Genomic DNA, 15,544 nt, shown 5'->3' on the forward strand with positions numbered 1-15,544 from the left:
TGGAGCACAGTTATATAATTTCTTGTTGACTGAGCTAAAGCAGTTTGCCTGCTGTTGCTCTAACATTCCTGAGGGTGGCAGCAGAGGACAATATATAAATTATTCCCTCTAGTAAACTACGGTCATGTAAAGAATGGGATTATCTGAGTTTTTTTCTATTCTTAAGAATCCGTTCTAGTTTTTATTTAACTGTTAGACATTGTTGTGGCATTATCATAAGAGGTATGCAGTCATTTTAATCTATTGTATTTCAATTGAAATGTTATATTATTGTAAGATTACAACATCAGCACAAACTAAACTAAACTTGCCATTTTAAAGGTGCAATATGTAATATTGTGTGTAATACTGGCAGATAGTGGTTAAAATAGTTACTGCACTACCAATTCAAAATACTGGAGAGTTGTCTCCCCCGCCCCCTCCTGCCCAGACTCGAAGTTAACGGAGGTTGCCAGGCTGAGACCGCAGCATTCACAACAATGTTGCTAGACGCTAGTCTCACATAGCCAGACATTACTCCACAGCACAGCGGAGTAGCTAACGTTAGATGCTAGCTATATTGACAGTCATAAAAGCCCGTGCTCACGCGGAGCTCTGTAACCAACTAACAGACACACTCTTTCGGCTTAAAATTACAGTTTGAACTGCTAAAAACACAACAACCTCACTGTCCTCTCCACTCGCCAGTCAGGCACACTTCCTCGGCTTAGAATTACAATACGAAACGCTAAAAATACCACTACCTTGCCGACGGAACACACTTCATTGGCTTAGAATTACGGCAACAATCGCTAAACACACTGCAAACTCACAGTCCTCTCTTTCCGATTTACAGCCCCTCTCTCGTGGCTTAAAATAACTCACCGTTGTCGGCTCCGGCCGCTGAACTACACGCTGTAAACAGCCATGGGCTGCTTTCATGGTCCTCCCGGTAACGTTAACAGTTAGCAGGGTTAGCATGGCGGTGTTAGCGAGGACCAGTCAGGATCACTTTACTGGCTATGTCTCAATTGTTTTTGCAAGTAACCAACTCGGTTACTCTAGCTATATAATTCAATGTGAGTACACAAATGTTGAAATGACAAAAAATGCCCGTCCCTAGTAGCTGTGATAAATTAGCTTGAAGCTAATGCTTACCTGTTCAGGAAAAAATAAGCCAACTCTGCGTCCTTTCGGGATCTAAGCTGTCTCCATCTTTCAAACACATCTCCAATATTTACCAGGGGGTTGTTACGTCTCTGGTCACGCAACTGTTAGAAACATGCCGTTTGTTTGCTGTTTTCATGGCTGTACTACCGTTACAGCTGTAGCGCGCTGGGTTTACGTGTTTACAGGTATATATCTGGCAACCCGGCCTGCCGGTCAAACTGGGCCGTTGATAACAACACACAGATCAAAACATAAACATAAATTCCGTCACGGAATGTAAATTTCAAAAAGAAAAAATACTGAAATTAGCAATGTTGTCAGAAAAGATAGTATTTCAGTTTAGCATGTTTCCTTGATATCTGATGAGGCATTGGTGTCATTTTTGGATTTATTACAGTACAAATATTACATATTGGACCTTTAAGTTTTTGAATCCAACAAAGTAATCTATATTGTCTTGTAGAAAGTACTTGAAAGCAATACCTGAGTGAAAGTACAAGTATGTTACCAGAAAATGACTTTGGTAGAAGTTAAAGTCTCTTTTTAGAATATTACTTGAGTAAAAGTCTTAAAGTATCTGATATTTACTGTACTTATGTATCAAAAGTAATGTTCTGACATTAAATGTACTTAAGTATTAGAAGTAAAAGTAAAAAAAACTTTGATTATGAACTTCATGGCCGAAGGTGTGTAACGTTAACTTCATCACCACCGTTGTCGGGGTGATCATCATCTGTTACCATGGTGGCAGAGCCTGCACCATGCGTGTTTCCATGACACTATCAGTCGTTATGCGTCCTCCTCTTCTTCTTTAGTTTTGGCCTATGGTTGTTGTTTTTTTACCGCTTGGCAACAAACAGGCATCACGTCACCAACTGGAATTGAGCATTATTTTGGCAATTTAGAAGCAATTATTCACCAAACCTGCTTTATTTCAGTTTTAAAAATTACTTCAGATTTAAGAAACATAATGCAAGTAAAAATAACTACAAAAACTCAAACAGCACACAATAAAAATAAAGATAAATAAATACAGGGGTAATGAATATAAGCAATGGCTATCACCTCCTCTTAGCCGAGTTGAGTGCCTGAATGGAACGAGGAATAAATGAGTTTTTGTATCTCTGTTTAAGCGCCAAGGGGATGCTAAAATGTAAGCCAGAAGGTAATAAAAAGTATTCTCCGTAAAGAGGGTGAGTGATTTTGCCTTTTTGTCGCCTTAATGGACAGGACGATGGTGTTTTGCCGTCTTCTGCTGACAGAATGCTACACAGCTTGTGCTAAAATGCAAGTCACAGCCACAGAAAAATGAGCATTGTGCTTTGCCACCCTTGGGATGGTGGGTGAGCCCTTGTGGACTGTTATGTGTTTGAATGTGGATTTTGAAAAACACCCCCCTTTGAAGGCAGGTTTCAACATCATGCAGGCCTGTTTCTTTAAGACATCTAAACTAAGTACGTCCCCTTCAAACATGTAAACACACGTCTTCATATCTAATGACATCTGAACTAAGTCATCTACAATATGTCAGTGTGATTTTCCCCCTAATTTTATTGATAACTAGTACAGTACATATATTCTCATTGTTTAAATTCACATGTTGTTAGTGTTCTTTTGCTTACTTTCTGGTGCTTGTATGTTACTAATTAACATGTGGCTAATAATATATCGTGCTTATAAAAAAGTATTGAAATGATGAACACTGATCGGAATGTCTCCATGGCAACAAGAGACAGATTGCATTACCTACTTTAGCTTAGCCGTCCGAACAACAATCATAAATAAAATAGCAAACAACAATCATCAACTGTCTTATGCCTTAGGACCTTAACGAAGGTATAGTCACAAAATATAAGATCAAAAATAAAAATAACAGCTTCTAGCTGGGGAGCTAGCTATCCTTAGTGACAGTTGCGTCCACTTGTTACTTGCTATTAAGCGTATTTCACTAAAGTTAAAACAAATATGAAGGTGCTTGAGTGACATTTACCCATTACAGAAGCACCAGTCCACGCACAGATTGTGATGCCTTTGACTGATATCAGATTATTTTTTACTTGGGGGTATCTGCAAGGATACATAAATAAAGAACTTCTATTTCGGATTTTTATCAGAAACTGCTTTATTGGCTAAGTAAATGTAAACACAAGGGAATTGGAGTCAGCTTGGTGTTGCTTTCAACAGAAACAGACATAACGTTACGGCTAAAAACAAAGATGAACAAGGTAACGTTAAACATGAACATTTGATGTACAGATACGTGTATATAATAAAGTGTATACATGCATGTGCATACATATATGTACATAAAGTTACATGTAAACGGATCTATGAAGCCTTTAGACATTAAGTCAATTAGTGCAAATGATCCAGTAGATGGCACCAATGTTCAATCAATGTTAGATACAATACATTCTTCTAACAGCGCAGGTCACATAAACTGATGATATACTAACAATTATAGTCACAGCGTGTAGAAATAACAAGGTCACATGAGACAGCCATCTTCTAACCGTATACATACTGGGAACTATTCTCCACAGAAGGCGAAGCACTGCTACTTCTGCTACTTGGGCGGAGTGATTTACTCACAGCACCTGAGAAGCCCCGTGGTGAGTAGCAGAGAGTAGCAGTGCTTCGCCTTCTGAGAATATAGTTCCCAGTTTGGATACGGTTAGAAGATGGCTGTGTGTCATGTGACCTTGTTATTTGTACACGCTGCGACTACACAAATCACAACATGTAAATAGGAAAATGTTGCCGTTATTTTGTCATTTATTGGGAGCAATAGGCTAGATGGAGCCGGTTACCTCCAGGATCTGTGCTAAGCTAGGCTAGCGGTGAGTGCGCCAGACAGAGTTATGACACGCACGGAGATGAGAAGGGTATGTATGGACTTCTAACTCTGGGGGATACGGGGAATAAGACAAAGTCCCAATAAGTCGACACGTTCCTTTAAAAGTTAAAAAGAAAGACCACAAACACATCACAGTAACTTTATGCTTTAATTGTGAAAAGAGAGAACTCAAAACTAAACATAACACAAGTCAACGGCATTTCTACAATTTCTGATCTGTGATCATGAAATTGTAGAAATCCATCTTTAAAGGACTGGAAGTGGAACAAGTTTACAATGTTCACGAGGAATCAATCGTTCTGAATTATTTTATACAAAGTTCATTCATTAGTTTATAACAATAACCTGAAATATTTCTGTAAGTGTGATCCTGTACAGACTCAACTGATCAGCAGTGAGAAACAGGATGAAATCTCCGTCCTACACAGAACACAGAGACACTGAGGAATCAGACCAGAACCAGAACCCAGGATAAAGAGGTTGAGTGAATGTGGTGTTGAAGGTGTAGATGTGGATCAGTGAGTCAGAGGAGACTGTGTAGAAGGACAGAGAGCCAGCAGGACAGTCCACATACACTGCTACTCTACCAGAGAGAGAGGAGGAGATGGATGATTTTCTCTTATTGTGCCAGACAGAGTAACCACCATCAAAGCAGAACAGACTCCAGGACTGATCATTCCATCCAAACAAACAGTCTCTACTGTCTCCACTCCTCCTGATTCCTCTGTAACTCACTGATATATCAACATCTCCTCTCCTCTCGACCTCCCAGTAACAGCGACCAGTCAGACCATCTCTACACAGAAGCTGAGGACACCAGTCAAACCTCTCTGGATGATCAGGATATGGCTGATCCTCCTCCACACGTGTCACCTTCATGTTGTTATCAGACAGTTTGAGTTTTCTGCTCACTGTGTTTGTGTCCAGTGTGAGTTCACAGGAATCTGATGGAGAGAACGAGACACAACACAGCTGCAGTTATTAACCAATCAGCACTTTGATGATGACATCAGAGGTTTGAATGAGTGATGTCACAGTTAATGAAATTAAAAACACACTTACACTTCCTCAGACCTGGTGTCAGCCATCTGACTCCAGCAGGCTCCACCCTGAAAGGAGAAGGATGGGGGTGGGGTGGCATTACATCACTCTCTCACACACACAGCTTCATTCTGATCAAATGTAGGGTTGGAATTTACTCATTTTATATTCATATATCAATTAAATTAAAATATTTAATTCAGTGTAATTTACTTTAAAGTGTCCAATCATAACAGAAGTTATCTCAGGACACTTTCCAGATAAAGGAGGTCTAAGTCAGGATTTTATTTCATAGTACGCACAACAACCATCTGCCCTCTAAAGCGGTTCTCTGCTCCAGAAATCAGCTATTCTTATAATAGGCTATTTGATGTGTATGAGAGTGTGTTCCTAGTATACTTTATCATATCATAATGACCAAGGGTCTCATTTATAAATATGGCGTACGCACAAAACGGGGCTGAAAACGTGCGTACGCCACATCCCACGCACAGGTTGTGATTTATAAAAAACAAACTTGACGGGAGAATGTGCAGTCCTCCACACAAACTCTGAACCATGCGACGCACATTTTGGAGACAAAATAGGAAATGGCAACGCAGATGGTGAGGTGGTGAAGTGAAGTCAGACTGCAAAAAGTAAATGGGAATAACTATAAGAGTGGAAAAAATAAAAATATTGATGCCTCGGACATTTTTTCACTCCATATTATCCACGTTACCATGAAGATTAAATCCAGCAGTGTTATTTAAAAAAATGTATTTAATCGCCGCTGTCTCGCCGTCACACTGTCCGCTACGGAGCGCAGGAGGAGGAGATGGCCCAACTACATGGAATACAGGATATCATCAAATACCCTACCATTAGATAACGGCAGAACACAGTGTAAATAACTACATATATATCTTTAAAACTCTGCATATATCATCGAATGTCAAAGTCTGAAAATACAGCCGTTAAGCTCTCGCGCAATCTTTACCCTTAATGTCCTCGTTATCAGTGCGTTTGCCTATTACACTTTCTTTCGTCTTCAGATTGTATTGCTGTGTTGGCAAGGTGTTAACAATCACAAATTGTTGTAAACATACATGCGTAATGCTGCATGATGGCACTGCTGGCCCTGCAGGAGGACTAACCCCAATGGAAGAATCAGGAGAGAAAGAGACTTCAGGGACCATGATGATGACTGGCTCATATGCTGATTAAGATTCCCTGAAGCTGAGCTCTTGGATCTATGTACTGAATTGGGTCCAGTAGAGAGGGCAACGCGCTGGAACCATGCCATCCCGGTCCAAATATAGGTCCTCGCCACTCTGGGGGAAACCGGCTGTTTCCAGAGGGAAATGTCAGACGGCTAAGTGTTTTTTTTAAATAAATATATATAATCTTCAACTTCATCACTAAGGCTTGTTTGGATATAATATATAGTTCTGTTAAATCTTATTATATACGTCTGGTATATCGAAGCTGTCCCAGAGTACCGTATGCCTGCTGTTTTGGAAGATTTTATTAATATAAGTTAGTCTATAGATGTGATTTCCCTACACTGTGCGACAACAGGCCGAAATTATATTTCAATTGGCAGCAATTCGGCGTCAGAGGTTTTTTTTTTTTTTTTCTCCGCCAGTCGTCATGATTCGGCATGATTCGGTGTAACGAAACAACAACTGCCAGGGTCATTAACATACTGATCAGCATTCACGAGGTGCTTTACATTGACTATTTATGGTTAAAAATGGGCGTGTTCAGGTCGGGATAAGAGGCTGATCCACGTACACTTGTAGTCAATCTGTGATTTATAAAGGGAACATTGCTTACAGGTGTGCGTACACACAGTTTAATAAATCTGACTTTTTTTTTTCGGCAAGACGCCAATTTGGGCTTTAGGCGCACGTACACTTATAGTAAGGATCCTACGCACAGTTTTATAAATGAGACCCCTGGGATCTCATTTATAAAACTGCTTGTAGGATCCTTACTAAAAGTGTACGTATGCCCAAAAGCCAAAAATGGCTTATGCCCAAAAAACTAAAATCTGATTTATAAAACCATGCGTACAAAGATCTGTAAGCAATGTTCCCTTTATAAATCACAGATTACCCACAAGTGTGCGTATATGAATCAGCCTCTTATCCCGCCCTATACACGCCCATTTTTAACCATAAATAGTCAATGTAAAGCACCTCATGAATGCTTTAAAGTGAACCTGGCAGTTGTTGCCAAAATCATAATGACAAAAAGCAAAACACTTCTCAGATGCTGGTGAATTGCTGCAAATTCACTTATAATTTTGGCCTGTTCTCGCACAGTGCAGGTAAACCTGATGTATAGTGTAGCTATATTAATATCTTCCAAAATAGCAGGCATTATGGCACTTAGGGACAGCTTTGATATACCAGATCTATATGATAAGATTTAACAGATTTAACTATATACAGTATTATATCCAAACAAGCCTTAGTGATAAAGTTGAAGATTATTATATTTATATATAACACTTTCCCTCAGGAAACAGCCGGTTGCCCCCAGAGTGGTGAGGACCTGTATTTTGACATTTTAGTTCCTGGAGATGTACTTCCTACACAAATATCTCAGTGTTTATACCTGAGAGTGTCTAGTCTCCAGAGAGGATCCTTCAGTCCCGCTGACAGTAGCTTCACTGCTGAGTCTCGTGGATGATTGTAGCTCAAGTCCAGCTCTCTCAGATGGGAGGGGTTGGAGATCAGAGCTGAGACCAGAGAAGAACAGCCTTCCTCTGAGATAAGACAGCCTGACAGACTGTAAATACACAGAACACCACACAGGAAGCCTCTGTAAACACGTGGAGCCATGCGTTTGTTCCATGTAAGAAAATGATGAAAAGTTATTCTCTGAGTCTAATAAGTACTGCCCAAGTTTATCAAATCAGAAGACACAAAGCTACACGTCAGCTGTTTTATCAACTATAGTTAATCAGAATTGAAATGGTCATCAGTTGAATGGGTTAATGAATCCTGACCTGAGAGTCTCCAGTGTGCAGTGTGGACTCTTCAGTCCAACAGAGATCAGCTTCCCTCCTGAATCCTGCAGGTTGTTGTTACTAAGGTCCAGCTCTCTCAGACTAGAGGACTGGGAGCTGAGAACTGAGGACAGAGCTTCACAGCTTCTCTCTGACAGGTTACAGACACTCAGTCTGGAGAGACAACAGGAAGGAAACAAGTTATTTATATTTAACTCCTGTTGAAAGATAGAGTATTTATTGATGCATAAATCACAGTTACATAGCTTTATTAGAAAGACAGTAATGAACAAGACAGATAACATTTGTGTTTAAATGTTAAGTTTGGACATTTGGTGATAGAGAATACAAAATCCCTTTTAAGGAGAGACACGGCAGGCAAAAACATTGTTTTTTTTCACTGGTTAATTTTGAGATTTTGGGCAATTTGTCTTCAATAACATGTCTTCTTTCAGACATTTAGGTCTTTATTTTACTACACTTTGTCTGTTTGCGTCTGTAGATTTCACCTAAATTCAACAAAAGTTGGCGTTCTAAATCATCACGCTGCTCCGCGATCGCTATCTGCACCCTGTCATCACATATACCGTTCGAAAGCTCTCTCTCTCCTCTACAGTGCTGTTGGATCCAAATATGGTCATTTCTTTTTTCATCAGCAACCAATCGTGAAAGTAAAAGGGGGGATTTTACTCTAAATGCGCAATCTCATTGGCTGATGCCAATTTCTGACAACATGAACAGGAGTGTTCAGGCCTCTCTCTCTCTCTCTCTCTCTCTCTACCAAAACAATGGATGGTAAAACTGGACGTTGTGTGGAATTATGGGAGTTTTTAGTGTTAAACACCTTCGCTGCCAGTTAGAATGCATCAGTTCACGGACGAGTTTACCCATTCAAGTTCATTCACGTTACGTTTATTCATGTTATTGTAATAAAATAGCTGCAGTTTCCCCAACATAATTATGTTTTTCTTGATTAGATTTTTATTTGTAGCTGACCAGTTAGATAGTGAGCCATTTAGCTAACCGTAAAGACAGCTAACACCTGTTAGCTGTGGTCGAAACAGTCATACTAAAAAATAACTTTATTAGCGTGTTGAACGATGTTGTAACCTCATAATGTTACCCACAAAGCGCATTAGCATCAACGTTAGAAAATTGTAGTAACGTTAAGCTGGTATCGATATTGAACTTTCAAAATAGATAAGGTCTCTGTTGTATTACGGTGATAAAAAGTGGGATGTAATTAATCACAAAATGATGCTGTATGGCAAAAAAAAAGCAGTATTACGGTTACAAGTATTTTTTTCTGTGACATTGTATGATTTACAATTACTCCTGAACGTATCATCTTGGTGCCAGTGTTCTGACGGAAGTTAGAGTAACTGGAGGGTGAAAGGTTATATGACACCACTGACGGGCGACTAAAGGAAACGTGCCGTGTCTGAAAATAAAATAACAGATTCTCTGGGTTTGACATTTGGTGGGAACATTTGGGATAGTGTAAGAACACAACTAGGTATGGTTGTTTTTAGACATTTTAAAGCAGAAATGTTACAAATTGTACCTTTAAATATATATGTCACATATATAAATTTACTGATCGCGATACCACTATATTACAAAACAATTACATTACACAACAGTTAGTTTTTGTATAATATAATTACTATATAATACTAAATATATAATATAATATATAATATTTACCTGATGAAGGTCTGAGACCGAAACGTATTTTTCTAAATAAATTATTGCTTGCGTAATGGTCAGTGTGCGGGATTTTTCTCTAAACTATATAATACTAAACAAATCTGTAAATTTTGGGATCCTAAAGTGGTTGCGAGTCCCTCAGGCTGTGGCAGGCAGATCCATATTTAGCTGTCAGTGGAGCTGCTGTCCTCCTAGGAGAACTACCAGTTTCTTTTCTGGTGTTAACTTAAACATAAGTTTTATTTTTTAATTTTTTCCAGTTGGTGGTCACTGAGCCTGTCTCTCTCTCTGACCTGTCTGTCTGACCCAGTTGGTGGTCACTGAGCCTGTATTTTGTCAGGATCCATCTCTTCTTCGTATTTCTGACTGTGTGCAGATACTATGTCAAATAACAATTTAGTTTACTTTGTTTGCTTTCTGCAATGTTCTAAATATTGATCTTTTGAATGATTCATAATTAGTTTTTTTCTGTTGTGTTGTTATGAACCAGTGCTGATGGGAGCCTGGTTAGTTAGCTTCTCCATCAGCTGACTGAGGGGACTGTTTTGTGGGGAAAGTAAGCTTGAGGCAGCAGCAAGTATGGCCATCTCGACCTTGATGAAGGTGACTCTGCCATGCTGTCTGTTATGGAGAAGTTGTGGCTTCGGAGCACAGTTGTGACAGTCGATTCAATGAGAGAAACTGATATACTCAGGATCTCGAAAGCTGAGACCGTCACAACTGCCTGTTTAAATCATAGGCGCAAGAGTCTAAGCATAGCTAAAATAGCCTACATATCGTACTGGAATGGACACATAGACTTTATAAAGCTGTGACATCTACTGTTGGTGTTGTTCTGTGTCCATACAACTGTCTAGCGTGGGTTTTGTTGGCAACTTTGTGCATGATACGTTTATGTTAATTCAATGAGTTACTGCAGTTGTAGGCCTTATATTCCTGCCATGTTATTAAATAATCAATTTTCATGAGCTTGAAATATTCTATATTATTATTAGTAATGGCCTGAGCATTTATTTTGTTTTTGAGCAATGTTTTTCAATAGAAATGTATTAAATTCCCCTATTTAAATCTTTAAATGCCGTTTTCTCAAAATGAGTTTTTTATAATTCTCCTGTATAAACATCTCAGCTTATGTAGCACCTATGTAAACCAAACTTTCCAGTTATACACTTAGTAGTATTCTGAAGATATTTACAGAGGGACTTGTTAATAAATCATTCGTGGCCTGATTTATGTCACATTTTAATTAAAAAATAATGCAGAAAATCAATTTTTTAAGGCTAGAGACTATCTAGTATATTTGGATTTCCTAGGTAATGAAAGCAGATCCCTCTGTAATTTTGTTTTTATCTTGTCTGTAAACAAAATGAAAAAATAATTTTGCACCTGGCTTTATCATATGTTCAGCTCTTTCTACCGGAAATGTATGCAAAACCGTGCATAGTTAATGAGATAATGCCTAATTTGCATAATTAAACATAAAAATTTCCAAAACATGTAATACATTTTTTTATATACTTGTGTAAGTAATCAGCTCAGGAACTTAGATTGTGATATCTATTATTTTAAAATGTTACCCTATTCACCTGTAGTGTCTCGCCTTAAACACATGGTAAAGGTCTTGCTATATTATTCTAAATACATTGGAAACATGATAACTAATTGTGACTGAATGAGGAGTAAAAAGATATCCAGTATCCAAAGTCACATAAGGTTTAAAAAAAATATTAGGTCAGCCATAGTTCATATTTCATGCTTTACGACATATTATAAATAATAACAAAATGCTTTGAAAACATTCAAAGATTTCTGAAATGTAAAATTTTAAATCCTGATATAAGAAGGGAGGTTTAAATTTAATAAAGCTTAACGTTTAAAGAAATATCATATAAGAAGACAAATAACGATTGTGTTTATATGTGGGTCTGGACTTTTGGTGACAGTCTATGAAATTCCTTCTCAGCATGTTTAAATATCTGCTGCTCTACTCTAAACATGTTGGAAACAAGATAATTAATTGTGAACGAATTAAGCAATATTACAAGAGAGAGTTTGAATTAACGTCATTATTGACACGACGGTGATGCTACCGAGGCGCTGGTGCCGAGGTTCGTAAGCATGACTGAAGTGATAATATGACGTTAAATTAAACCATCTTGTGTAATAAAGAGATTATACAACAAGGGTTTCCAACTAACTAAAAGTTATCAAACTGTATTCATATTTTGGGGCAATTCACTCTCAAAATAAAGAAAAGCAACAGAGGTGATCGTGGAATTTTCCAAACGTAGTAACTACTGCACATATAAACACCAAACTGCTTGGCTGACCCGAAGGACAACACAAGGGTTAACTTAATCTGGTTATAACTAAACTATGTACTGAAAATAATATTTTTTCATGGATAGATTTAGATACTATATGTCTGAGAACTTTATTATTGACATGTCAGTGGCACAACTGACGTGATCCAAACAGCTGACTCCAGAGTGTTGTAAAAATGTTGTTTCATCCAATGATTCATTTCTCATCCTTTTTCAACCATTCGTTAAATCTAAGTCCGCCATATGAATCAAAATTAACAACAAAATAATCCATTGTAGGTTAACGTTACTGTTTTTTTTGTTTCAGCCCTGGAAGTTACAATGTTGCCATGGAAATGGCAGAGTAATATTTTATGTTATACACCAGGTGTGCTCAAATGGCTCTGGGTGTTCTGTCATGCTGATTTGAATACGTTCTAAATGTGTCACAAATCAGATTGTCTGGTCTAATCTACTTGTTGTATAATCAGGAATAAACAAAGTCACATGATTTGTAAATGGATCTGGATCTCAGCCACAGTTCATATTTCATTCTTTATGAAGTGATTCTAAATCAGAATAGAATACTTTGGAAACGTTCACTTGTTTGAATGTTTCTAATCTATTTTTTATTATATACTGTGTTTTCAAAGATTATTGTTCTTGATCTGACCTGAGAGTCTCCAGTGTGCAGTGTGGACTCTTCAGTCCAACAGAGATCAGCTTCCCTCCTGAATCCTGCAGGTTATTGTTACTCAGGTCCAGCTCTCTCAGACTAGAGGACTGGGAGCTGATAACTGAGGACAGAGCTTCACAGCTTCTCTCTGACTAGTTACAGCCACTCAGTCTGGAAAGACAACAGGAAGCAAACAAGGTATTTATCATTCTCTCCTGTTAAAAGATATAAGAGTATATATTGTCGAATAAATCCCACTTACAGAGCTTTTTTGGAGGCTTTGACCACTGGCATCAACCTAAGAAGAGCCTCCTCTGAAGCAGAGTATTTCTTCAGGTCAAACACGTCCAAATCTTCTTCTGATGACAGTAAGATGAAGACCAGAGCTGACCACTGAGCAGGAGACAGTTTATCTCTGGAGAGACGTTCTGATCTCAGGGACTGTTGGATCTGCTCCACTAGAGAACGATCATTCAGTTCATTCAGACAGTGGAACATATTAATGCTTCTCTCTGCAGATAGATTCTCACTTATCTTCTTCTTGACATACTCAACTGTCTGATTGGTCTCTGAGTTACTTCCTGTCTGTGTCATCAGACCTTGTAGGAGACTCTGATTGGTCTGCAGTGAAAGACCCAGGAGGAAGCGGAGGAACAAATCCAGGTGTCCATTTGGACTCTGTAAGGCCTCGTCCACAGCACTCTGGTAGAACTGTGTTGATGTTGTTTGTTCTTCTGACAGCAGGTTGACTCCAAAGTTGGTGAAGGTCAGATGGACATGAAGAGCAGCCAAAAACTCCTGAACACTCAGATGGATGAAGCAGAACACTTTGTCCTGGTATAGTCCTCTCTCCTCTTTAAAGATCTGCGTGAACACTCCTGAGCACACTGAGGCTGCTGTGATGTCGAAGCCACACTCTGTCAGGTCTGATTCATAGAAGATCAGGTTGCCTTTCTGCAGCTGCTCAAAAGCCAGTTTTCCCAGAGACTCGATCATCTTCCTGCTCTCTGGACTCCAGTGTGGATCAGTCTCAGCTCCTCCATCATACTTGATGTTCTTCACTTTGGACTGAACCACCAGGAAGTGGATGTACATCTCAGTCAGGGTCTTGGGCAGCTCTCCTCTCTCACTGGTCTTCAACATGTCCTCCAGAACTGTAGCAGTGATCCAGCAGAAGATTGGGATGTGGCACATTATGTGGAGGCTTCGTGATGTCTTGATGTGGGAGATGATTCTGCTGGCCTGCCCCTCATCTCTGAATCTCTTCCTGAAGTACTCCTCCTTCTGAGGGTCAGTGAACCCTCTGACCTCTGTCACCATATCAACACACCCAGGAGGGATCTGATTGGCTGCTGCAGGTCGTGTGGTTATCCAGAGGCGAGCAGAGGGAAGCAGATTCCCCCTGATGAGGTTAGTCAGCAGCACCCCCACTGAGGTGGACTTTGTAACATCTGTCAGGATTTTAGTGTTGACGAAGTCCAGAGGAAGTCGACACTCATCCAGACCGTCGAAGATGAACACAACCGGGAACTCTTCAAACCTGCAGATTCCTGCTTCTTTGGTTTCACTAAAGAAGTAATGAACAAGTTCCACCAAGCTGTACTTTCTCTCTTTGAGCACATTCAGCTCTCTGAAGGTGAATGGAAATGTGAACTGGATGTCCTGGTTGGCTGTGCCTTCAGCCCAGTCCAGAGTGAACTTCTGTGTTAAGACTGTTTTCCCGATGCCAGCCACTCCCTTTGTCATCACTGTTCTGATTGGTTCAACTCTTCCAGGTGGAGTTTTAAATATGTCTTCTTGTCTGATTGTTGTTTCTGGTCTGTCTGGTTTCCTGGATGCTGTTTCAATCTGTCTGACCTCATGTTCATCATTGACCTCTGCAGTCCCTCCCTTTGTGATGTAGATCTCTGTGAACATCTGATTCAGAAGGGTTGGGTTTCCTTCTTTAGTAATCCCCTCAAACACACACTGGAACGTCTTGTTTAGTTGAGATTTGAGGTCACGCTTACAAAATCCTGCTGGACTTCCTGAGTGAATACAGAACAAAGAACATCAGTAAGTGATTTATAAAGAAAACAGGAACATATTTTGGCCCTTCTCTGTAGACATTAGTAAACGTCCCATTAGTCCAGCAAGTTAAATCTTTAGAGAAATTCTCTTACTGCTCTGCAGACGGTCAGCCAGCTCGTCCTGCTTCATTCTCCTCAGGAAGTGGAGTGTGATCTTCAGAAATGCCTCTCTGCTGCTCCTCCTCTGCTCTGAATCATCATCCTTCCTTTGACTCTCTGAGCATTCTGGGTAATCTGGACTCAGAACCTTCTGGATCTTCTTCAGCTCGTTCTTCACAAACGTGACAATGTTCTCCTCCAGCAGCTGGAACCGAAGATTATATGAATGACACCATCAAACTGAAATCATGGAAGCAAACATCAGATCCATGTTGGACAGACTGACAATCCAATGATCTGAAAAGTGCAGCATGGAGATGATTGTGAACAGAATATATGTCAAAGTAGTTGCTGTACAACTACAGACCATAAAGATGGGGTCCAGGTGTGTTTGATGCTGCTGGGTAGACTGACCGCTGTTAACCTCTGAGCTCTCCTGGTCCACTCTATGGAGGAAACAGGAAGTATTAAATCACATCATGTCTGTCCACACAGAGACAAACACAAGGTAAAGGTCCTGTGACTTAAAGTATTGATTACAACATTGAATCAGATGTTTTCCCCTGACATTAGTGTTGGTGATACTGCTGACCCCACTGTGAATCAACAGAAAGAACTAAGAAGCAAAGGGCTAGAACATGG

At 39.5% G+C, this 15,544-nt stretch overlaps 1 protein-coding gene across 1 annotated transcript in view; it reads right to left on the reverse strand.

Moving 5' to 3' along the window:
- Positions 1 to 4,140: 4,140 nt before the first annotated feature.
- LOC114550445 (NLR family CARD domain-containing protein 3-like) overlaps positions 4,141 to 15,544 on the reverse strand; it is a 689,968-nt gene continuing 678,564 nt past the window's right edge. The window contains 7 exon segments of the mRNA XM_028571229.1: positions 4,141 to 4,950; positions 5,069 to 5,115; positions 7,652 to 7,825; positions 8,046 to 8,219; positions 12,732 to 12,905; positions 12,997 to 14,761; positions 14,897 to 15,107. Coding sequence (XP_028427030.1) covers positions 4,427 to 4,950; positions 5,069 to 5,115; positions 7,652 to 7,825; positions 8,046 to 8,219; positions 12,732 to 12,905; positions 12,997 to 14,761; positions 14,897 to 15,107 — 3,069 coding nt within the window. The 3' untranslated portion in view covers positions 4,141 to 4,426.

The sequence above is a fragment of the Perca flavescens genome, chromosome 23 (assembly GCF_004354835.1).
Source record: "Perca flavescens isolate YP-PL-M2 chromosome 23, PFLA_1.0, whole genome shotgun sequence".
Taxonomy (NCBI): Eukaryota; Metazoa; Chordata; class Actinopteri; order Perciformes; family Percidae; genus Perca; species Perca flavescens.